Genomic DNA, 26955 nt, shown 5'->3' with positions numbered 1-26955 from the left:
ACTGGAGAAGGGACAGGCTACCCACTCCAGTATTCTTGGGCTTCCCTGGTGGGTCAGCTGGTAAAAAATCCACCTGCAATGTGGGAGACCTGGGTTAGATCCCTGGGTTGGGAAGATCCCCTGGAGAAGGGAAAGGCTACCCACTCCAGTATTCTGGCCTGGAGAATCCCACGGACTGTATAGTTCATGGAGTCCCAAAGAGTTGGACATGACCGAGTGACTTTCACTTTCACATAGCTGCCAAATGTTGGAGTTTTTTTTTTAACCACCTCCATCTGACTCCATGCCTGCCTCCTTCTGACTCCAGGGCATCCCTGACAGCTCAGTTGGTAAAAAATCCACCTGCAATGTGGGAGACCTGGGTTCTATTCCTGGGTTGGGAAGATCCGCTGGAGAAGGGATAGGCTACCCACTCCAGTATCCTTGGGCTTCCCTGGTGGCTCAGCTGGTAAAAAATTCACCTTCAATGTGGGAGACCTGGGTTCTATTCCTGGGTTGGGAAGATCCCCTGGAGAAGGGACAGGCTACCCACCCCAGTATTCTGGCCTGCAGAATTCCATGAACTGTAAAGTCCATGCGGTCACAAAGAGTTGGATACGACTGAGCGACTTTTACTTTCACTTTCATCTGACTCCAAAGGTTCTCCTCCCTTGCTTATTCCATCAATCCACATTTCCTATATACATCTCAGAATTTTCTAAGCCTCTTATATTTTCCTTAAATTTTATAGTTTTTCTTTTTCTTCCTCAGGACACAGGTGATAGTTCTTTACCTGACAAATTAATTATTGCAAATGCTTAAAAAGGTTAGAGTGTATTCTTATCTTTCCCTCTTAGGAATAACTTATGAAAGACACAATGATTTTGTTTTGGAGGGGCCACATTGCGTGGCATGCGGGATCTTGGTTCCCTGACTAGGGAGCGATCAAACCCATGCCTCACTGCAGTGAAAGCACAGAGAAAGACACAACGCTTTAATGGGAAAAAAACTGAGCAATCCTTTTCAAGAATTGCGAAATTATAATATGGATATTTAGGGACAATCTGCTTCTGAAAAACCCTGAGATTTCATAAGCAGTTTGGGGATCCAAGTACCAATATCATATATTATGATAAATATAATAAATAAAACACACTAGAAAAGTGGGGTTAAACAAACGTCTTTTCAATCTCCTTAGAAATGACTTTTCCCTTAGACCCTGTCTATGGAGTTGAATTAGAAAAAAACATTTGATAAACGCTCTTAGACTTGAAATTCAGAGGACTGGAGTATTTGCTTTTTAATAGATAAGGCTCATCTTTTTGTCCAATCTTTCAGGTAGTGTGGGGTAGAGGGGAGGCAGGGAACAGATCTATGAACTTTATCTCCATATTTGAAGTCATCTTCTGAAATGCAGTTGAAACAGTATGAGGCAATAAAAAATAACTTTGGCCTGATTGTCTCAGACTGGATCTCAAACCAATTTTAAGGGCACATCTCTACATTTAATTTTCTACCTTGATTATATGTAGCTGCTAGTTAATTGGGGCACTTGCTTTGATTAAAAATTTTCTAACCCAAAACTATAAGACTTGGAGAAGTCTATAAAACTTGGAGAAGAAGGAGCTGGATGAGGAAGAGAAAGGGAGGGAGGTAACAGCTACATGCCAGGCCTTCCACGGGGCTCTGCGAGCATCATCTCATTTAGCTGTCAACAACAACCTGATGAAAAAACATTGTCACTGCTACCCCACATATAAAGAAAATGAGACTTTGATGGGTTAAGTGATTTGCCCAAAGTTGGACAGTTTCTAAGTGTGAGAGCCCAGATTTAAATCCAAGACTGTCTCATTTTCCTCTGTACATAGAATCATAAACTGCCATTCATTTTTATATCTTGAAGACATAGGACATTAGACATATGCAACTGTAGGAGTGGTGGATTTGGAAAACTTTAAGCCCAACAGTAGTCACTTGAAAATTTTTGTAATTACCATCTGAGTGACCCACATGGGGCCTCTAACTTTTAACAATTAAATCATTCTACTTGCACTAAAAATCCATATATATATCAGAAATAACCACTCTTTCTTTTCTAAATTCAGTAACTAAAGAGAAATTCAGAAAATTTACCTGAAGAGGCATCTTCAAATACAATAATCTTACCTTTTTTCACATCACGGCACCAGCCCTGCTCATCTCTAATGGGTTCATCTTTCTGAAAATCATACTTTATCAAGTGAAAAGTGAAAAAAAGCTGCAAAAGCAAAATTAAACAAAAACAAAATTAAGTAATTTATTTGTGCAGTAACATCCACTGGTGGGAGATTTAAAGTTCAGTCAGTTGAAATACTATTTGTTTCAATTGACTGAACTTTAAACCCTGATGCTGGGAAAGATTGAAAGCAGAAGAAAGGGATGACAGAGGACGAGATGGTTCAGTGGCATCACCAACTCAATGGACATGAGTTTGAGCAAGCTCCAGGAGATAGTGAAAGACAGGGAAGCCTGGCATGCTGCAGTCCATGTGGTGGCAAAGAGTCAGTCATTACTGAACAACTGAACAACAATAAGAACAATTGAAATACAGAATTAGAATGTGGACTTACTAAAAACAAGTAAGCTTTCCTGGTAAAAAAATTAAATGAATATTTCAAAATCAAAATTGAAGTTGTTATTAACCAGCACTCCTGTACTAGCATTCACTTGCACTTCTTTTGTTGCATATTACCTTAGAAAAGTTTTACTAGTTTTAATCTTGAATGAATACCAGGAAGCAATCTGTGCATTAAATCACATACTTTGCTAACTAACCACAGTTAAGAGAACCACTTTCTTGCCTTCTCTTTTTTGCAATCTTTCAAAACATCCTTTGAAATGGAAATTTTAATAGAACTAAAATATAAACTGGCAAGATCCTCTGGAGAAGGAAATGGCAACTCACTCTGTATTCTTGCCTGGGAAAATCCCATGGACAGAGCAGCCTGGCAGGCTATAGTCCATAGGGTTGCAAAAAGAGTCGGACACAACTTAGTGACTAAACAACAACAAAATAGATGCTATGCGAATGCAAGGATTTTGCTGTATATTGTAACTTATCCTCTGAGAAGGGATTCGATGCCTTAAAAGTACTGTTTTTGTCATTTACCTAGGCCTTTTCTCCAGTCTCTCACCTTAATGTCTTTAAACTAACCCTCAGCACTTCTGCACACTATTGTGTAAGATGGGAATTTTTTGGAACACATCAGAGGGCTTCCCTGGTGGCTCAACTGGTAAAGAATCCACCTGCAATGCAGGAGACCCTGGTTTGATCCCTGGGTTGGGAAGATCCCCTGGAGAAGAGAAAGGCTACCCACTCCAGTATTCTTGCCTGGAGAATTCCATGGACTGTAGAGTCCATGGGGTCGCAAAGAGTCGGACACGACTGAGCGACGTTCACTCACTCACTATCACACCAGAAAACAAGCTAGTTGGACATCTCTCCTTGACTCTCCATATTTCCTTCTCTGCTCCTGTAACATTCACATTACCATATCATACAGATTCACAGAGCCTCAAAATCTGACCCTGGGAGAGAACTGCAGGTTGGTTCAATCCAACTCCCTCATGTCATACATAAGAAAATTGAGGTTTTCCCAATCAATTAAAAAAGCAATCTTATTAAGCTGAACCAGCACACAGTAAACTAAAATGAAGGTAACAAAGTAAAAACAAAACCTAGGAAGGACAAATAAAAGAGAGCAAGAGAGAAGGAGGAGGAGCATGAGGAAGAGGAAAGAAACGAACAAACATAGAACAAAGGAGAAAAGATGGATAAGATCAATGAGCTAAGTGTAATAATACTATTTGCTATCAAAGACTAAACACCACTATCTGGATAATCAACATGTGACCACAGTCACAATTCAAATGAGCTAATGAATTTCAATTAAATACAAATGAGAGCAACTAATAGTAACTGAGTACTTACTGTTTTCCGGTCACTGTGCATAGAGCTTTTAGTTTAATCATTAAACACACTATGAGGTAGAAGTTAATATTATCCTGTTTTAAGATGGGGACCAATGAAAGAGACAGCAAAGCAAAATATATTGTTACTCTAGACATAAAGATTCTTCTTGTTAGAATGCAAGCTTGCATCTTGGTGGTTTTGGTCTTTAATTGGCATAACAAGAGACTGGCCACTTCCTAATAACTGGTAAGAAGAAAGATTCCAGAAACTTCAGAACTGCATTTGTCGTTTTGGCCAAACAAGAACAGAACTCTGATTTATGACCCATCTTTCTCCCTCCTGTTTTACCTGTTTTAACATGCTTTATATCTTGAAAAATTTGCCCAGCAACTGTTAATATTAGCTTTAACTTTATTTCTTTGAGATTAATTTAGCAACCACATTCATGAGTAAATTCATTCTGCATCAAATCACTGTCAGTGCACTCCTTATTGGATACAGAGGACTTGATGGTCAGAAATCAAGTAATTTTATAATACAAATGAAATTTAAACATATCATAGCATCTTCTAGAAGTAGCCAGGATCAGAGTATTAAGTCTCAGCTATAAGGATTTCTACTTTTTTTTTTTACCTTCAAGAGATCCCACAAGGTTACAAAAATGGTTGTGTTATAACAACACAAATAAAAAGTAGATGCCACATTTTAATATCTCCTGAATGTATACATACAGGTGTAGGTATAGGAAGAGGTATGCATGTCTAGAACACAGCTACAGGGGGTCTCATTTGTAACTGTCTAGGCAAATGGGTCCCCAGAACTGTGTGGCACTCACCTGTGTGGCTGTGCACACTGGCCCTTAGAGTTCCCACACCTGTATGCTTCTGCATATTCAAATTTGTAAATTCAGAAGTTGGAAAGGGAACACAAAAATTATTTCCTCTATTAATACATGAGTATACTTTGAATCCAGAGAAAGTGACTTGTCAAAGTCAAAAAGTCACGTAGTGGCAGAGCTAGAATTAAGTCCCTAGGTACAGAGATTCCAATTTGGGATGTTTGGCCCCAACATTATACCACATTGTCTAAACCTGTACATTACAAGCTCATTTATCCTACACACACAAATATAAACTTCTCATCTGTTATAAATATATATTTATATATAGTAACATGTAATATTATATAGAGTTGGGTCATTATGAATACATATTTCTAGGTGCAACAGCATAGTTCTGATTGGTTCACAGAGTTATATTTAAAAAATAATCATTTGTGAGGGAGGGTCCCCAAACAGTGGAGGAATAGGATGGGGAGTTCACTTTCTCCCCCACAAATTCATCAAAAGATCATCTGAATGCTGAGCAACTTCCACAAAACAACCTCTGAATGCTGGTGGAGGACACCAGGCACCCAGAAAGGCAGCCCATTCTCTTCAAAAGGAGGAAGGACAAAATATAAAAGACAAAAAGAGAGACAGAAGAGTTAGGGATGGAGACCCGACCTGGGGAGGGAGTAGTGAAGGAGAACTTTCCAAACAGCAGGAAACCCTCTCACAGGCGGGTCTGTGGGGTTTTGGAATCTCAGAGGGCAACATAACCGAGAAGAAAGGGGGAAAAAAGCCCACAGAATAGGCGCCTAACTGCAACTCCCAGCAGAGAAATAGCCCAGACACTCGCATCTGCCACCAGCAAGCAGGGGCTGGATGGGGAGGCGCGGGTGGCATTATCAGTTCTTCGGGTAAGGACCAGGCCTGAATGCCCTGAGGATAGTCTGAGGGAGCTAATGTGAGACAGCAGCCCAAACTGTGGGATTGCCAGAGAGAGAAAAGAGAGAGAGAGAGAACTTGACCTGAAAAAGGCTCTAACTCACAGCCTGGCCCGCTCACTCACAAAGGATTGAGCGAACACCAAAGGAGAGCAAGCTGCGTGCAGGCCCCTCCGCCCTGCCAGAGGCAGAGAGGCAGGCGAGCCACAGCCAGAGCCTGAAGGCAAGGGGCTGCTCCAGTCTCAGCTCCAGAGACCCAGAGATCAGCATCCTCCACCAAACTGTGAGCAGGCTCTCAGTGGCTAACCATGTCTTCCTTTACAGACTCTTGTCTGAGCCACCAGGAAAGCTCAAAAGATACTTACTTTAAGACAACAGAAATGTTTATACAATGTGAAGGAAAGAAGCCTTTTTACCAAATCTCATACTTTACTTTTTGTATCTATGGATTTACCAACATGAAAGATGAAGATAATTAGCACTTATACCTTCTTCTTTCTTCCCACCCAATTCCCATTTTTGTTAGTTATGAATATTTCTATGTTGTCGGGATTTACATTTCCATTCCATCTACAAACGTAATTCAGAGTTTTAAATCTTCTACATTTAAATGGATTCAATCAAACCTTTTGATAGAAGGTGGTTCCTTCATTTCTAAAGGCTGCTTTATCTTCACATTCACCAGAATTTTTCATTCGGTGAATATAAAGCAGTAGTATATTCCTGTAAGTACATAGGAATTACATTCTCTGATTTCTTAAAAGTTTGAGGATGCTACTTCGTTGCATTTGGACGGGCAGGACAACTTCCTTAAACTAACATTCTTAGCTGAAAACATTACTTTCCCTTTCCGGGGGAACTGGGTGTGATGTTTTCATTTTGAAAGATGCCTGAGCCATTTCCCATCTTCCCCCTCTACTTTGTACATCTTTTGCTTTTTCTGCCTTAGCATCTGCTTACGGTTCTTCAATTTATATTCAGTAATTTCACCAGAAAATATTTTCTGATAATCATTCTGTACCATATATTCCACCCCTGAAATATGTGCTCTTTTTGCTAAACATTCAAATCTTTATTTTCAGGAAGTTTTCTTCTATTAGGTTTCAAGTAGTTTTTTTCACTTTGAGTTTTTTTTTTTTTTTCTGTAGGAACACAAATTAAGCACATGTCAGATCACTGTCTATGTTTTCATTTTATCTTTTTCATTTATGTTACATTAGTATTTGCTTATTCTTTATATTGTTTGTGTGACTTCTTAATCCCATCCATCTTGCTCCCTAGTAGTGTTTACAGTCTTATTTTTAAGCTCTTCAATACGATGTTTAGCTCTGTAACATTTTCAGTTTTCCCTTATATTTTTCTCCTTTGGGTTGAGCATGGCTACTTTTCAACCCCTTTTGTTGCTTCATGCCTTCCTTGTACTTTCCTTTGGGCTCTTATTTTTAAACAGAATAATATTACAAGTTTTTGATTTGGGGGGACTTATTTTGATATTCAGCCGTATTTTTTAGCAGTTTTTTATTTAGATACATTTTCTTCCTTCTTTTTTTTTCAAGTTTTATTTCTTTCGATTTCATGTTTGTTCCTTCCCAGTTATAATTACTGGGCATAGAAAAGGAGAAGGCAGTCTACAACTTTTATGTGGATGTCTCTCAATTGAGCTGTCACCAAATTTTTTATATTATTTGCTTTGGAGGCATTTATGGAACACGCCTCCCTTCATGCATTTAAATAAATAGGAAACAGCACACAAGAACATTTGGGTCACAGAGACTTAGCGCTGCTGCTTCACCTTTTTCTTTTGGTTATAACATCCCACCTCTGTTTAGAGGCTGACTCCTTTCTGAGAGGGTAACTGTAAGCCTCCAGTAGGTTTACATTTTTGAGAGACACACATCAAATTTCCTCATTTAATTATGAAACATTTATTGGTCTAATTTTTTCTGATTACCTGTTATGTCATGAAACAATATGCAAATGAAATGATAAAAGACTAGAATTCATATGACATTAGGTACGTTTTTTCCTTCCATTTCCAAACTGAAAAAAAAAAAAAAAATCAGAAGTTTTTCCAAATAAACTGGAGACAATCATAACTTTCTGTATTATGGACATTATAACAGTCTGACAGGGACTTTAATATATTAGAAAATTACAGTGAGGTCAAGCTTCATTGTATTCCTACTACATAATTACTTAGGAATGACTCAGCTTCACCAAAAATGTTTAATATTAATAGCAAATTTTTAATGGAACCAGTGCAATTCACTGAGAAAACTAACCGTAAAGAATGTAGTACTTGATAATATCAGCACTTATTATTCCACCAATTATTTTTGTTCACAATTCACATGAATTTCTAAAATGTCAATAAGACCTTCACAATCCCAAACAACATATTTATAAAAACAGTTTGTACCTTCTTTAAGTTTCAAATGTCAGAGCAATTAATACCAGCTTTGAATCTATTTCTTTACTTTTAAAAATTATACTTTTATCTCTTTTGATACTCACTAAATAATTCTTTTCTACTTCTTTAAATTATGCTCTTTATCATTTCCTTCCTTTTATATTCTTTGAGTTTGTATTAGCTGTTTTTAAAAATTAACTTATAGAAATGGATATTTAGCTCACTAATTTTCAGTTACTCTTCAGTTATTATTCTTATTCTTCAATGTAACATTTTCATTATCATTTGGCTTAAATTATTTTTATTTTTATTTTTCTATTATAATTTTTCTTTGACTCATAGATATTTAGAGGTGCTTCATTTTCAAATATTTAGGAAAAAGACCTAGCTGTTATTTTAAACATTTCTATCTTAATTAAGCTGTTATCAGAGAACATAATCCATATATATTTGATCCTCTGAAATTTGCTAGAATTCACTAAGTGGTCCTGTAATCTTTGTGAATGTTTTATAAATGCTTAAAAATAATGGATATTCAGCAGTTTTTAAATGCAGTGTCCTATATATGTTCATCAGTGCAAGTAGTTTCTTTACTGTATTATTTAATAAATTATATCATTGAAAAAATTTTTGCATGTTCTATCAAAGAGATAAAATATTCTACTGTGATTCTGGATTTGCTTATTTCCCTTTGAGGATTTGCTTATTTCAAATTTTCATTTTTATTCTTTAAAAATATTATTATTGAATATAAATTCTATTCGATAATTATTTTCTCCAAGCAAGTTGAAGGTATCTGTCCACTATATTTTGTCTTCCAAGGTTGCTATTGAGAAATCAGCTGTATTTTACTCCTAAGAAGGTAATTTCTTGGCTACTTTTAAAATGTTAGTAATATCTTGGCATAGTTTTTAAGGAAACTATATATTAGAAGCCTACATATAATTTTTGAGTGATATAAAAATGAATGACAGTAGAAATTGTGGATGGAAAACACAGAAAATGAAAAGAATCAAATTAATATATATCAGAACCTATGCTTCCTGTTTATACATTTTATCATTAAATTTGAAAGCTGAGTAAAAGAATTAACTATCATTATCCCCATATCACAGAGGGAAAAGATGGGAGATTGGCAAGGTTTTCATAATCTATGGCACCACAGTTTACCTAGAGGCAACTATGTTATTTATAGGAGGTCTTAATTTTTTTTTTAAAAAGTGATAATATTTCCTATAAGTTACAGGATAAAGTCTAGAAGAGAGATCAGCAGATCTTAATCTATCTCTTTTTTAAAGAAAATATTGTACTTACTTTGTGGAAGAAATTCGCTCTCCCGACTGATCCAATTTTCCCAGTGTGATTCATGAAGCTAATGTTTCCTTCAGTTGCTCCATAAAACTCACACATCTTAATATTTCCAAATCTGTCTAAGAATGCTCTCCATACATCACTGCGTGCTCCATTTCCAATTGCCAAACGCACCCGATGATCCTTTTCTCCTTCTCTCTGTTAGAAGAAAATATTTTCCTCTTAATTTATTAATTTCAATTCCCAATTCTTTCTGTTATTGCTTTACTTAAATGGCAACAATCCAGAAGTTGTATATGGCAAAGAGTAAAAAAAATTCATGTAAGTCCCTGGCATAACTGGGTCCCCTAGCTAATGAACTAACACTGGCCCACAGTAATCCAGCTTTTATTTTCCTATATCTGGGAAAATCTCTTCCTAAATTTGAGAAGCTGAAGTCTTATTTTCCCTGATATATATTTTCTTCCTTACCAGAACGGAGGTTCCTCAAAAATTTAAAAACAGAACTACCATGTGATCCAATATAGTGCACCCCATGAAGATGGGAAGAAATGGAAACAGTGACAGACTTTATTTTCTTGGGCTTCAAAATCACTGCGGGCAGTGACTGCAGCCGTGAAATTAAAAGATGCTTGCTTCTTGGAAGAAAAGCTATGACAAACCTGGACAGCATTTTAAAAAGCAGAGACAAAGACACTTTGCTGACAAAGGTCTATAAAGTCAAAGCTATGGTTTTTCCGGAATCATGTATGGATGTGAGAGGTGGAACATAAAGAAGGCTGAGCGTCGAAGAATTGATGCTTTCGAACTGTGGTGCTGAAGAAGACTCTTGAGAGTCCCTTGGACAGCAAGGAGATCAAACCAGTCAATCCTAAAGGAAATCAACTCTGAATATTCATTGGAAAGACTGTTGCTGAAGCTGAAGCTCCAATACTTTGGCCACCTGATAAGAAGAGCCAGCTCATTGGAAAAGACACTGATGCTCAGAAAGGTTGAAGGCAAGAGGACAAGGAGGCAACAGAGGATGAGCTGGTTGGATGGCATCACTGACTCAATGGACACAACTCAAGGAGAGAGTGAAGGACAAGAAAGCCTGGCATGCTGCAGTCCACAGGGTTGCAAAGAGTGAGACATGAATGAACTACTGAACAGCAGTAACAAATACTCACTGCGGCATTATTTACAAAAGCCAAGACATGGAAGACCCTAACACCCATCAACAGATGGATGAAGAAAATGTGACATAGATACACACGAATATTATTCCATCATAAAGAAGAATGAAACCTTACCAACATAGATGGACTTTGAGGGCATTATGCTAAGAGAAATGAGTCAGACAAAGAAGGATAAATACTGTATGATCTCATATATATGTGGCATCTGAGAAACAAACAAACAGCACAAAAGCAAAACCTCCAAACCCTTAACAGAAAACATATTGGTGGTTGCCAGGGGCAGGGTAAGGAGTGGGCAAAAACAGGTGAAGGGGGTCAAAATGTACAAATCTCTAGTCATGAGATAAGCAAGTCCTGGGGATGCACAACGCAGCGTGGTGACTATAATTAACAATACTGAATTGCATATTTGAAAGTTGCTAAGAGAGTAGAAAGTGAAGTCTCTCAGTCGTGTCTGACTCTGCGATCCCATGGACTGCAGCCTACCAGGTTCCTCCATCCATGGGATTTTCCAAGCAAGAATACTGGAGTGGGTTGCCATTTCCTTCTCCAGGAGATCTTCCTGACCCAGGGATTGAACCCGGATCTCCCGCATTGTAGGCAGATGCTTTACCGTCTGAGGCACCAGAGTTAACTCTTAAACAACCAGGGATTAAGGACAAGGACTGGCCATGCAGTAGAAAATCCAAATATAACTTCTAGCTGGTCCTTAGTATCATCAGTTCCACATTCCCAGATTCAACAACAGCAGATCATATAATACTATGATATTTACTACTGAAAAAAATCTGCGAATAAGTGGACCTTTGCAGTTCAAATCCATGCTATTCAAGGGCCACTGTAAATCTTAAAGTTCTTATCACAAGGAAAAGAAAATTTGAAACTATGTATGGTCTTGAATGTTAATTAGACTTACATTGGAGATCAATTTGCAATACATACAATATACTGAATCATTATATTGCATACCTAAAACTAATATGTTTATGTTCATTATACCTCAATTAAACAGTTACAATAAGGATATAATATCAGCTTAGTCATGGTAAAACCATTCCCTCTGATGTACCATCATCCTTACAAAAGTAATATAAAATAACAAGAAATAATAATAAGTCAGCAATAATAATAAGATAGAGAACACAATGTCCCTGACACAATTAAAAATGGCCCAATGAACATTCTTTATCTCAGTTCCTTCTCAGTCTTAAGGAGATTTTAATCTATTAACTTTAAAGAACACAGAGAATGGGAAAGGTAATTTCTCAACCTGAAAAGTGAAGAGATAAGAGGCATGTGACTAAGCAGAGTGGATAAGTTTGAACTCTAAGCCTGCATTTGGGAACACAATATACACTCCAGAGTGTGTCAACAAAGCATCAAAACAAAAAACAAAAAACCATGAGGAAGGCAGAAATCTTGGTTGGAAATTTGTTTAGGAAGCAGTTGCACTCAGAGACATCCTAATACAGACAATGTATCTGGGAGTTTGCCCTCTGCACATTGGTCAAATACTTGAGACTTACTCTCTAGAGAAGGCCAACCAGATGCCATTTCAGGGGTAGCAATCTATTGGAAACAGTAGATTCAGTGCAAGTCTGAATATGAAGTGGTGAGATCTCAGAGCCAAACTAATCTGCAGGGGTAGAAATCAGAATACTGTTTACATTTGGTAGAACAATGACTGATTTTTGATGATACCTAGGGGGCTATCTTCAAGAAGAAAATGAATAAAATTGATTAAAAATACTTGAAGTGTTAAATCATGTTCAGAAATTTCAGCTATAATGGAAAAGTTTTGAGATGAATTGGTAACAGGCATTTAGAAAACAAAATTTTAGAAGTCAATTAGTATCAGGGATAAAAAGCTAAAAATTATCATTATATTTTAATTACGTTGTGTGTATGCTATGAATAAACTATATACGACTTTTTAAAATGAAAACAACTAATCATCAACATATTTTAAAACATATCTAAAACAAAATATTTTGAAACATTAATATAATTAGATTGGTGCCACAGAGGGAGAAGAAACATATGTGTGCGTGAATGACTATGTGAGTAGGAAGGGCAGCAGATGACAGCTAAAACTGAAAAATCAAGTAGTAACATGCATGTTTTATTAAGAAATATAGAAGTAGGGGCTTCCCTGGTGGCTCAGTGGTAAAGAATCCTCCTGTCAATTCAGAGAACATGGGCTAGATCCCTGGTTCAGGAAGATCCCACATGCCGCAGAGCAACGGAGCCCCGGTGCCACAGTTACTGAGCCTGTGCTCTAGAGCCTGGGAGCTGCAGCTACCGAACCACATGCTGCAGCTGCTGAAGGCCAGGCACCCTAGAGCCCACGTTCCACAGGAGAAGCCGCTGCAATGAGAGGCCCATGCACCTCACCTAGAGAGTAGCCCCTGCTCGCCACAACCAGAGAAAAGCCTGTGCAGCAGCGGAGACCCAGCACAGCCAAAAATAAATAAATAAATACAATTATTCTTTTAAAAAAAAGAAATATGGAAGTAAATAATAACCAAAATATCTTAAAATAATTAAATATATTTACTGCTAGAGATCAAGTATTGACAGGATTGGGTACCATTTTCTCTTGAGAGTGCTATCTGATTTTTAAAAAAATTGTAAAAGTACTAGTTTAGTAACATAAAAATCAAATTAAAAAAATAAGAGCCAAGGGCCGTGGATTCATCAGAATCTGACCTGCTGATTTTGTTAGGCCTTTAAATTCTTAAGGTAAATATTCCACTGATAAAACAAAATGAATAAACCAACAAAAACACACTCAATCACAGTAGCTTCCTCCAAGACAGAGGATTCTTCTCTACCACTAAATACAACCAGGAGCAATTCTATCCTGATTCCTCCTCCCATGGGCATGTCCAATACTTCCCACCTGGCATGGAACCAGCTTAAGGATTTTTCACTGCCATCTTCGGATATAAAAATAGTAGTCCTGCAAATCTTAGGATTTATTCCGCTTTAACAGAGAACAATCTTTTGTACGGCATAACTCCTGGATGCTTTTCAGGTAAGAGGTGAGTTTTAGCAAGTACCATTAATTATAAAATGAACTGGCACACTCTGGAAAACCAGTAAGAAGGTTGTTTGCAAACCCAATTACATAGATTTTAACCTGTGTGGTCTATAGCTATATAAGCTTACTATTAATAAGAATATTCATTCAGAGTCATTCAATGATATAGAAAATAAAATCACCAAAACTAGGATAAGGCTTTTGTCTAGAAATATTAAATTCACGTATTTAACTCTTCAGATATATATTTATTTAAAGTGTTTAAATAATTATTCTACTTTTCTTTCCTTTAAAAGAAAACCCAGAAGATCATGCTTTGAGGGGTTTGAAGGAAGGTCAACAGATTCATTATTTAGTGTTGTGGGAAGAAAGGAAATGAATATTTCTTCTTTTGTTGGTATGGATATACTCCTAAGAGTAAAATACAAATGACATAATTAATATAAGGTATATAAATTACAGTTACTTTACAGTTTATTGAGATATCTAAAGTTTCAATGACATTATTCAAATTTTTGTTTATCTGATTAAAATCATGAGCATGGAAATATATAAATGAAAATATGATTCTTTTATTTATAATAATGATATAAAAATATATGAAGCTCTGGAGCAAGACCAAAATATATAATTATATTTGGCATATACCCACACAAAATCACATATATACACATATATGGAGAGGTGGTGGGAGAAGAGAAACAGACGTTTTTAAAAGACTAGTTTACACAGGAGTGGAAACTTTACTTGAAAGATATACAATACCCAGGGAGATGTTATCATAAATGCCATTCAGATGTTATCAAGGGTTACCTGGGGCTAAATCCAGCCTACTTCCTCTTTTAGTCAATAAAATTTTATTAGGACAGAATCATACCCATTTATTTGAATTGTCTACCCTGCTTTTGCAATACAGATGCAGAACTAAGTTGTTGTGCCAGACAGCATAATCCACAAATCCTAAAATAATTACTAATCCGGTGCTTTATGGAAAAAGCTTAGTGACCTCTGCCCTAAATTATACACAAAGTGAGAAAAGCAACAACTTAATATTAACACATAGCTAACACCATCTGGTAAACTGGACAACACACTGGTGCTACAAATTAATTCATTAAGCCTTTTCATCCAGATTCATTCTATGTTTTCTTCCTAAAAGAAGGGCTTTATCTTATTGGAAATAAAGGGGAGTTGGTTTTATTTGTAAAGCAGGTGAAGAGTTTCTTATGTATATAAGCACATTGGTTGGTGGGCAAAAGGTTGTTCAGATGAGCCTTAAAAAAATCCTACCCACCTAGTGATGTTGGGAAGCTCTCTCGGTGACCCTGCAAGATGACTGGAAGCCAAGGAAAGGTATCAAGCAGAGCCTGAGGTAATAACAACAGTAAGCTAGCACCAATGGCATGATGGACTAAGAGTTTTGCAGCAGACAGCAGTTGAAATGATCCAGATGAAAGATGGTAAGAGGAGGAACCCACTATATGGTCAGAGAAATGGTAGAGGAGGGTCAGCAAAAAGACAAATGTGTGGAAGAAAAAATTATCAAGATTGGTAAACGGAGACTTCAAGCATACCCTGGCATATATGAAAATTGAGACTCTTGAGAGTCCCTTGGACTGCAAGGAGATCAAATCAGTCAGTCCTAAAGGAAATCAGCCCTAAATATTCATTGGAAGGACTGATGCTGAAGCTTAAGCTCCAATACTTTGGCCACCTGATGCTAAGAACTGACTTGTTGGAAAAGACCCTGATGTTGGGAAAGATTGAAAGCAGGAGGAGAAGGGGATAACAGAGGATGAGATGTTTGGATGGAATCACCAACTCGATGGACATGAGTCTGAGCAAGCTCTGGAAGTTGGTGATGGACAGAGAAGTCTGGCATGCTGCAGTCCACAGGGTCGCAAAGAGTCGGACACAACTGAGCGACTGAACTGAACTGATACGGAAATTGAGAGCAGAGTCTGAGGTTGTGAATTACACTTAATCTCACATGTGTCCTTTTTGAAGGTGATTTGTGAAATCAGTGGTAAATCATCTAAAATGCAACCAAATCTTCCTAATGCATGTGTGCCAAGTCGCTTCAGTTGTGTCTGACTCTTTTTTGCAACCCCGTGACTGCGGCCCGCCAGGCTCCTCTGTCCATGGGATTCTCCAGGCAAGAATACAGGAATGGGTTGCCATGACCTCCTCCAAGGGATCTTCCCGACCTAGAGATTGAACCCTTGTCTTTCACATCTCCTGCACTGGCAGGCAGGTTCTTTACCACTAGCGTCACCTGGGAGGTCTCAATCTTCCTAATGCCCATCTATAATTTAAAGAAGCTCCTCTCTGTCTGAAAGTCTCTTAAAGACTTCTTTTAGAAAAATTCCAATTCCTTGCACTTCTTCCTGAGTTATGAGGTTACTGCCTAAATGTCACTGGATATCTAGGCTGTGTTGGGAACAGGATGAGGAGAGTATGCATAAATATAAGCACAATTAGATGAACAAATGAACACATAGCACCTACCTAGGCACATACACAAAAGCAAGACACAGAGTGGCAGAGACAAAGAGACAGATGGAAGAGGGAAGGCAGAGAGTAAAACTTAGAGAGAGAAGATGAAAAAAAAGAAACAGAGTGAATAGAGCAACACAGAAACATGGACACAGTGACACTCAAGACAGCTGAAGACACACACACGTGTGTGTGCAGGGATGTAAAGTGAGACACAGTGACACAGCACAGAGATCCACAACACAGAGTGAGAGAGAGTAACAAAGACACGTGCTCACAGAGGGATGTTTTCTCTCTCACACATACACATGCACACAAAGCAAAAAAAAAAAAAAAAAGATATAAACTAGACACGGATATCCTGGAAGACAGAGGGAAGCACATACACAGAGATGCACAGCTGCACGCAGAGGTATCAGTGTGGAGGCACACAGAACGAGACACGTGCAAATAGAGAGACTTACGATCAGAAACCAAGACAGAGGGAGTCCAAGAAAGAGGGCCAAGCAGAAGTCTGGACCGTGTGGGACGGGAACGAAAGACAAGCCTGCAGTCATGTCAGAAGAAGCAAGGGAGTATGTCTGTACCCCGTGACCAGGTTATTATATTATCTCATTTTAATCACCATGACAACTCTACGAAATAAGAACCATTATCCTCATTTTGCACATTGGGATAATGAAGTTCAGGTCCAAAGTCAAACATCAAATAGAGATAGAATGTGAACTCATCAAAGCCTAAGTGCTCTGTGGGCAGGGAAGGAAGGAAGGAGGAATGGACAGAAGGAAAGAAAGAAGGGGAACAGGGAGAAAACCAACTCAAAAGTCCTCAGCAGCTCCTGCTCTATTTTCCCAAGCCTTTCCCCATGATTTTAGTAATAGAAAACAGTTGAAACCTGGGCGTCTGAGTTTCCCTGGAGGCTTAGTGGTGAAGAATCTGCCTGCCAGTGCAGGAGGCGTTGGAGGCACAGATCAGAGTTTGATCCCTGATCTGGGGAGATCCTACATGCCCTGGGGAAACGACGCCCGTGTGCCGCAACTATTGAGACTGCGCTCTAGAGCCTGGGAGCCCAAACTGCTGAAGCCTGCGACAGCCTGTGCTCCGCAACAAGAGAAGCCACTGCAATGAGAAGCCCTCATGCCACAACTAGAGACTAGGCCCCGCTCTCCACAACTCGAGAACGGCCCTCGCAGCAACAAAGACCAAGCACAGCCAAAACTAAATAAATACATAAAACTATTTAGTAACAATAAAGAAGGAAATTCTAATTTAGCAGTAAGGGCTCAAGTGTTTACACACTGGTGCACGCACAGAGTAAGCTACTTCATTGTACACAGAACACACATTTTATTCCATTTGAAATTTAAAAGAGAACTTGCTCAATGGATCAGAGCTTTCAATGCCAACATTCCAGGGTCACAGTTTTTCCTTCTGGCTTTCAGTGCCATGCACATCGATGTGCCCGTAGCAGTGGAGAAGTCACAGTGATTTGAACCAAGGCTCTCGTTTCTTCAAAATATCCTCTGGGAGCTGCTTTCCAGGAGTGTCTGTTGAGCTTCTGTACTTGAGGGAGTGGCTGAACTGCAATTTACCTCCTACCCAGTCACAGATTTATTCCTGTGCTGAAATATACAGGTCTCTAACAATGCCTCTTAGAAACAAAGCCTCCTTCTTCCAGACCATGTGCTTAATCCTATTCAGTGACTCTACAACACACCCAGGCTGAATAGCCTCTTTATATACTTATGAAAAGTGAAACTCCGGAGGCTCTGTTTTAATATAGGTAAATTTGTGTATCAACCCTGATTTCTTAGGAAACAAAGACTGTTGATAGATGGAGAGACCAAAAAACAAAAAACAAAAACAAAAAACCACAACTCACAGTGAAAACAAAGGGGCAAATCTTTTCTGCCTTTTAGTCCTGGATAAGCAGTGAGTTAAGGCACAAAACAAAAGTATGGTGTAACAAAACAAAAGTATGGTGTAATTCGTAAAGGATCATCAAAAACATACAACAACTTGTGTTAGGGATTACGATTCTTCCATCTTGATTCTATTTAACAGAAGACCTCTTTTCTCTAAAACCTACTATAATCACACATATACAAGTATCACACCCACACATCCCTGTAATAAGAGAATGACTATAACACTCCAACAGTTTGCTTCTTTCATGGACACTCTACTACTACACACTGGAAAAATACAGACAGCAAGCCCAGTGGGTGTCACAGAACAGGGACAAAGAAACTTAAGTTCAAACAGGGTATGAGAGAATCCTGTTGACAAGAAAACATGCACAAAAGAGCAGATTTTATACTGAAGCAGAAAAGCAGTGGTGGAGGGGAGAGGCCAGGGGACTCTTTCCAGAAAGGACCTAAGAGGATTTGAAAGCAGAGTCCCCTATTGTTAAGACAGTATAGGCTCAGCTGCCCCTAAAAGTCATGGTCAAGCTGCCTTTCCAGCCTGGGTATGGGCAAGCCACGATTGCAGAGATGATAGTCATCAGTTCAACAAACCAATCTAAGCCATAAATAACAGTAAGAAAAGACCTCTGGGACTGCAAGTGTTACCACAAAAAGCTGTAACACATTGTTGTTCGGTCCCTAAGTCCTACTCTTTGCGACTCCATGGACTGCAGCATGCCAGGCTTCCCTGTCCTTCACTATCTCCCAGAGTTTGCTTAAACTCATGTCCATTGTGGAGAAGGCAATGGCACCCCACTCCAGTACTCTTGCCTGGAAAATCCCATGGACGGAGGAGCCTGGTGGGCTACAGTCCATGGGGTCGCAAAGAGTCTGGACACGACTGAGCGACTTCCCTTTCACTTTTCACTTTCATGCATTGGAGAAGGAAATGGCAACCCACTCCAGTGTTCTTGCCTGGAGAAACCCAGGGACGGCGGAGCCTGGTGGGCTGCCGTCTCTGGGGTCGCACAGAGTTGGACATGACTGATGTGACTTAGCAGCAGCAGCAGCAGCAGCATGTCCATTGAGTCGGTGATGCCATCCAACTATCTCATCCTCTGTCCCCCCTTCTCCTCTGGCCCTTGATCTTTCCCAGCATCAGAGTCTTTTCCATTAAACTGGCTCTTTGCATCAAGGGAGCTTCAGCTTTAGCATCAGTCCTAATCTCACCGTGACACCTAATGGGCTTACTTCCACTCATTTTCTAGAAAATAATAAGTAATCAAGATTACCATTTGTAGACCACTCTGCACAGGTGCTTTCTATCCTGGAAGCACTGGAAAAACTGAAAATAGGAGGAAAGCAATGCTTCAGACCAGCGGCGCTGCGAAGTGGCCTTGTAGAAAAGACCAGCTCCAGGAGTTGAAGAGAGTCACCTCTAACCCAAATGACTGAGCTCACTCACCTAAAAGGGAGGATGATCTTCCCTGGAGACCCAGAAAACGTTCACCTGAGCCACAACTGCCATGAGTCACTAAGGAATGTTCTGGAAAATGCAGGATAATTTCTGCTGAGTGCCGCAATGGCCTCAGGCCCTTTAGGCAATAATGTCGACTGTGCTTTTTCTGAACTCTCCTTGGACTCTGTCCTCCCCAGGAACTCTGACTTTCTCATTGCAATTGAGCTTCCCTTGCAGGTCTGGGACTAGGCAGAGACTGTGCCGATCATGAACACTTGTGTGTCCCAGCAACTGGTCTTCTCATATTTGCTACTTTATTTTTAAAAATAATGCAACAAATTGTTATTGAGCACTACAATGTCAGGCACCATTTTGAGTACTGAGGATATAACTATAGATAAAAATGATAAACCTCCTGCTTTCCTGGAACTTATATAATAGTTAGGGTGGGGAGATTAAATGACAACAAATAAAAATTATCTATGAAATATATAATGAGGTGATAAGTTTTATGAGGAAAATAAGGCAGCAAAAGAGAACTAGGAGACTGTAGTGAAGAGCCTGACTCCATTCTTTACGGTTGACTTTATGGTTGACTATGCAGAGCTTTCAAACCACCCCCATGCCCCTTCCTCTTCTGCCCTAAATCTGCACAAACTATTGAGAATGGCCAGGGCTCCTTCCTTTGGCAGCAACAGGAAGTTCCAAGCACTTGAGAAATGCTACGTGCACAAGGTCCCTCACCCTAGTGCCAGCCTCTTAGCACAATAAAAGCTGAACTGGTCTCTTTCCTCCGCTATCTCAAGCCAGTTTTTGACCTGCTTGGGCCCCTGTCCTCCTCTCCCCAGAAAGTCGCCTTATGTGACTAATAAATCCATTCACATTCTCTTAGTGCATGTGTGACATCATTAGGCTCAACACTACAACCCAATTTTGAGTGTGGGGTCCACGTGAGTTGGGAAGGTGACTTGTACCAGACGTAAATATGGGCTGTGGCCAGAGAAGCCCTCTCTGAGGAGGACCTCAATAGCCAGGGAGTGAGGCATGCAAATATCTGGGGAAACATTCAAGGGGAGAAACTGAGAGTCCTGGTGCCTGGAAGAAAAAGCTAGGAGGCCACTGAGGCTGGGGTGGATGAAACAAGCTGAGTGTGTGTCGGGGTCGGGGTGGGGGATCCTAGCAGGGCAAGCAGATCCCACAGAGCTGTATGGCCCCATGCTAAGGGGATCTAGATTTTCCTCCAGGAAAACTATTAGAGGGATTTGAATAGTGAAGTAACATGATCTGATTTCCATTTTAACAGAATCATTCCAACTGCTACGTAAGAATCAAAGTTAGAAGGGTAAAATGGAGTTCAGAAAAGGCCATTTCTGGGATATGGGGGAGAAGTTGTGCCAATGCAGATGAGAGCAGCAGGGCAGTAAGAGGAGGTTTGAGTCTGGATATGTTTAAACGTTGAAACTGCAGGATGTGCTCACGGAGGTGTGAGAAAAAGAGCGGCTGCAAAGCAGATTAATGACGGGGCTGCAGATACACGTTTGAGAGTTGAGCTGTAGATGGTATTTGCAGCTGGGAACATGTCCAGAGAGAGAGAGAAAGGAAAGGCTTGACTGAGAGTTCTGGACATGCTAACATTTAGAGGTCAGGAAGACTGAGGAAGATCTCAGCAATAGAGCCAATTTAAAGCTATAAACTGGCTGGTTCAGCTCTTCCTGAACCTGGTTTATATGAGTCTAATATAGAGATAGGGGCTGATAGATGCGATTGCAAACCTGTCAGGCTGGAGACTAGAACAACTTTGGCACATTCGTTACAATAACAAAAACATCTCATGAGGCCTCTTTGGAGAAGGCTGTCTCCTCTTCCAGGAGACCCCATTGTTAAGACCCATCTGTCTCCATTTGTACTTTAATATCTAGCTCATTAATATTATGTCAGCTTTGGATGTAATTGTTATTATACTCATCCTATAGATGAAAAAACTGGTGTGGGGGCTGCTCAGAGAAGCTGAACAATTCGTCCATGATCACAGAGCTTGTAAGATAGAGAAGACAGGCTTGAATATGAAGCTCCCCAACTCCAAGGTGCAAAGAAATTAAATGATTTGCCTGATGCCACATGATGAATTAATGGAAAAGATGGACTTAGCACTCTCTTTTTTATTTAAATTCATTGTCTTTCTTTCATTGGGAATAAAATCATCTGCTGGAAAATTCAGGCTGCTAATAATTTGCTGAAGAATCTTGTATTTTCCTGGTAAGCCTTACTAGAAAGGCAGAGAGCCACGATTTCTGACCTTGACTTTATATGTCCATAGCATGGACATTAGAAAAAGATTGTTAAATGAAGAGGCAATGTGGAAAAGAGCAAATAAATAGTAAAATAAATAATCTTGAATACAAATGTTAAAATGTTAAATCAATATGGAAGGTAGGAAAACCTAACTAATACACCATGTTTATAGTAACAGCAGGATATAACCCAAGAGGAAACAAGTATAATATTTTCAGGGTTTCAGATTTTGTATTTTTATTTCTAATGTTTTTGAATGACAAGTGCAATATAAACATGTTAACATTTTAACATTAGTAAAGCTTTATTTTAAAATAATCATGATCTAAATTGATTTTTGCAATCAATGTTGCATGGTTTTTATTATTCAAAAGCCAAATATTTTTTAACACTACAAAATTACTCTAATCTTATAATGACATTCATGGAAAACATTACCACATTCTGCTTAAAAATAATATCCTTCCATTTGTGTTTGGCTTATCACTTCATGTTTTTTCACATATATCTCATAACTGGATGATTAGAATCAACAGCTAAATTAGGAGAGGTAGGTACTGTTATCTATTTTATATTGGGTTAGCCAAAAAGTTCATTCATGTTTTTCCATAAGATGTTACAGAAAAACATGAATTAACTTCTGACTACACTAAAGCCTTTGACTGTGTGGATCACAATAAACTGCGGGAAAGTCTTAAAGAGATGGGGATACCAGATGACCTTACTTGCCTCCTGCAAAACCTTAATGCAGGTCAAGAAGCAACAGTTAGAATCCAGACATGGAATGACAGACTAATTGCCAATTGGGAAAGGAGTAAGTCAAGGCTGTATATTGCCATCCTGCTTGTTTAACTTATATACAGAGTACATCATGTAATGGCGGGTTGGATAAAGCACAAGCTGGAATCAAGATTGCTGGGAGAAATATCAATAACCTCAGATATGCAGATGACACCACCCTTATGGCAGAAAGCAAAGAGGAATTAAAGAAATCCTTGATGAAGGTGAAAGAGGAGAGTGAAAAAACTGGCTTAAAATTCAACATTCAAAAAACGAAAATATGGCATCTGGTCCCATCACTTCATGGCAAATAGGTGGGGAAACAATGGAAAGAATGACAGACTATCCTTTCTTGGGCTCCAAAATCACTGCAGATGGTGACTGAAGCCATGAAATTAAAAGACACTTGTTCCCTGGAAAAAAAGCTATGACAAACCTAGACAGCAATTTAAATGCAGAGATATTACTTTGCCAACAAAGGTCTGTTGGCAAAAGTCAAAGCTGTGGTTTTTCCAAGTAGTCATGTATGGATGTGGACCACAAAGAAGGCTGAGCACTGAAAAACTGATGCCTTTGAACTGTGGTGCTGGAGAAGTCTCTTAGGAGTCCCTTGGACAGCAAGGAGATCAAAATAGTCAATCCCAAAGGATATCAACCCTGAATATTCATTGGAAGGACTGATGCTGAAGCTGAAGCTCCAATACTTTGGCCACCTGGTGCGAAGAGCTGACTCATTGGAAAAAACCCTGATGCTGGGAAAGACTGAAGGCAGGAAGAGAAGGGGACGAAAGCGGACAAGATGGTTGGATGGCATCACTGACTTAATGGACGTGAGTCTGAGAAAACTCAGGGAGATTGTGAAGGACAGGGAAGCCTGGTATGCTTCAGTCCATGGGGTCACAAAGAGTCAGACATTACTGAGCAACTGAACAACAACAAATATAAAGACAGGACCTGTGGCTCCAAGAGAAGAGACCAGTAGAGAGTCGCATAACAAAAGCTTGAACTGAGCCTGTGTCTTTTGATTCCACCACCAACACACTACCTGATGGCTTTCCATATAAAGCAAATTTGTGGAGAAATCTAGTAAAAAAGGATATATGTATTCTAGTGGAAATAACAGCAGAAAAGGTTTAAGCAGATAGACAGAAAAAGATATGTATGCTTTATATGTACCACTACCCAGGAACTATGAATCACTAAGTATTAAAAATGCATTTATAAAATGCCTTTAATATGTACACAGTTCTAAAACTTGCCAAAACATTAATTCCCTTCAATTCTATCAACATTTAGGTTGCTAATAGCTATTTTTTAAATATTAGTCCCTCATATTTCTATGTTTATAGTTTCTCAGCAGAAAAGAAAGTTCTGGTTCCTTGCCAACTTTTCTAAAGCTTTCATATTTAGTATGAAGATAGTAAACACATCTCTGATTTATTAAAGAAAAACTGGGTTTTAAAAGAGAGCTGATTTTCTCAACCATGTAAAAATATGCTTCAAATATCTGAGGAAAAGAAAAAATTTAAAAAGTGCTAAATATTTTTAAACAACTAGGTCTTGGAGATAAAATCAATTATTCTGAGTGCTGTCAAGAAGACAATGGCAATGAAACTAAATCAGAACATCTTGATAACAACTAAAATTCACATTAATTTTATTTTTTTTATTCTTTTTTTTTCCTGCTCTGTGTTTTCTCTTTTTTCTCTCTCTCTTTTTATTTTTTATTTTTAATTTTTTTTATTTTACTTTACAATTCTGTATTGTCCGATGCAGGACACGGCATGCTTGGGGCTGGTACATGGGGATGACCCAGAGAGATGTTGTGGGGGGTGGGGTGAGGGGGTGGGGGTTCATGTTTGGGAACGCATGTACACTCATGGTGGATTCATGTCAATGTATGGCAAAACCAATACACATTAATTTTAAAGCGTCATTCTTTGGAAGTTACTACATGGGATGAGAAAAGTTTCCAAAGCTTAATGCTTTGAGAAACTACATCTTTCACAAGATGTGAAATGGGGAAAACCTAACAGTAAAACACTTGAAGTTATACAGAGACTCAGAAAATGAAAACACAATAAAAGAACAAATGCTTTAAAAATATTCATTTTTCAATTAGAAAAGAATAAATGGTAATGCCCTGAATCAGGGACAAGGTAATGCCAATGAAAGCCTGTAACTGTCTTCAGACCTGTTAGAAACATAACTGATAAAACAAATATACAAGTTCAAGAGATTTAGGTTAAGTAAGCATCATTTTGTTACTGAGTGGTAAAGAATCTGCCCACTAATGCATGAGAGGGGGGTTTGAACCCTGGGTTGGGAAGATCCCCTGGAGAAGAAAATGGCAACCCACCTATGTATTCTTGCCTGGAGAACCCCTTGGGCAACAAAGCCTGGCATGCTACAGTCCATAGGGTTGCAAAAGAGTAGGAAAGGACTTAGGGATTAAACCACAAAAATTGGAATTTTATTCTTTAGTACTATTGAATTGTCTTTATCCTTACATCTTATCTAAATAGGACAAAGTGAAAGTGTTAGTTGCTCGGTTGTGTTTGACTCTTTGCAACACTATGGACTGTAGCATGCCAGGCTTCTCTGTCCATGGAAGGAAACCTCTTAAAGCTTGAAAGAAATGATGGATTTTCTTTGGAGAAAGTAAAGCAGGTTCCCTTTCATAATGAAGTCTTAAAAAATCTCACATCATCAATGTCAACATTTTCAATTTTTGCTACCTTCAAAAAAACACAGCAAACACTTAGGGGTTCACTTCAGGACTGTCTAAACATTACTAATGAAAGCTTAGTATAATCCATATGGAATTGAATGAAGAATATTTAATATTTAATGAAAAATATTCAATTAATATTTATCAAATATGTTTAAAATGTTTAAAAATGTCTCTCTTCATGATGAGAGTTGAGCATAAACTATTTTGTCAAAGTTTTAATATTATCAAAGGTTAATACTCAACATTAATATTCACTATAATATTCAGAATCATAAGTATATTTTCTAGTTCCCAATAAATTTCTTAAATTTTAAGAAAATAATATAAGGGAAATAGGATATAATTAATAGAAAACATATATAAAAATGTACATATCTAAAGAAAATAAGCTATGCTTTGAGAATGTCAAAATGTGGGTGTTCTACGTTGAGAGCTATAGACAAACTATATAGTGTAAATGATAAGCTATAATGTTAACTTGAAAAAGTGGCATCATACATACGCATCATAACACAGGTCTTTGTTAATTAGGCCCCATTCCCTGTACATTTTGGGCTCCAGATTCCTGCATTCAACTGTCTATTTTTCTACTTAAACTGGATGTCTAACACACCAAACTTAATATGTCCAAAGATATTTAATTTTCACTTCTCGAATCTCAGTTTTCCTTATCTCGACAAATAGTTCACAATTTGCCTAGACATTTGAACTGCAATCCTGGGACTGACTCTTCCTTTATTCTATCCGTTTCTTCACTCTCCCTATTCCTGAACTAATAGCAATCTTATTATCTTGTTATCTTTCCTTCAAAATGGATTCCCAAATTGGTATATTTTCCAGTTTACCTTCATCTTTTCACAAATACTCTGAAGGGTACAAAATCCAAATGTCACCTCCGGGATCTACTGAGCCTCGTAAGATCTGGTCCATGGATGGCCCAGCCACAGTTTGCATCTCATTAAACACTCAGTGGTACAGGTCACCATGTCAGTGAAGCCTTCCCTGACTGCTCAATCTAATCAGCAATCCCTCACCACTCATTGGTCTCCATCACCTCAAAAGGTTTTGTTTCTTCATAATATTTATCATTACCTGTAATCACTTTTGTAATACTGGAGTGGGTTGCCATTTCCTCCTCCAAGGGATCTTCCTGACCCAGGGATTGAACCTGAGTGTCTCTTGTGTCTCTTGCACTGGCAGGCAGATTCTTTAAACTGTGCCACCTGAGAAGCCCTAATATTAAGAAAATATACAGCTAGATCTATGATATAATGTATGATGGCCTTCAGTAATGTAGAAAGTATGTAAGATTGGAAGACGGGGAATAATTCCCCTAACACTCTATGACTAAGAGGAGCGACTACCTCAGATATTTTTTTTTTAGATTTTCTTTAAGGACATTGCTTCTGCCAGAAGTTTGAGGCACATCCAAATGTTTATGCCAAAGGAAATTTTGTAACTGAAGTTTTTAAAAAGAGAAAAATGATGGGGTTGAGTTGGGGGGTGGATAAGTGCTTCCAGCTAGGGACAGTCAACTCCAGGAGGTTTTTATGCAACTACATACAAACATCTCAACTCAGACTGTGGCTTCTGCCTTCAGGTAAATGTCCAGAATATATTACTTACCCTGAGATGGACAACAGCTCT

General features: G+C 38.6%; 1 protein-coding gene across 1 annotated transcript in view; it reads right to left on the bottom strand.

Annotated features, from left to right (window-relative positions):
• SLC27A6 (solute carrier family 27 member 6) overlaps positions 1-26955 on the bottom strand; it is a 73531-nt gene that overhangs the window by 11797 nt on the left and 34779 nt on the right. The window contains exons 5-6 of the mRNA XM_040241765.1: positions 9423-9617; positions 2146-2236 (exon numbers count right to left, since the gene is read on the bottom strand). Of these exons, the coding sequence (XP_040097699.1) occupies positions 2146-2236; positions 9423-9617 (286 nt within the window). The remainder of the gene's footprint in view (positions 1-2145; positions 2237-9422; positions 9618-26955) is intronic.

Source organism: Oryx dammah, unplaced genomic scaffold (assembly GCF_014754425.2).
Source record: "Oryx dammah isolate SB20612 unplaced genomic scaffold, SCBI_Odam_1.1 HiC_scaffold_5, whole genome shotgun sequence".
NCBI lineage: Eukaryota > Metazoa > Chordata > Mammalia > Artiodactyla > Bovidae > Oryx > Oryx dammah.
The sequence above is the reverse complement of the archived record's forward strand: the minus strand, read 5'-3'. Positions and strand labels throughout refer to the sequence as shown.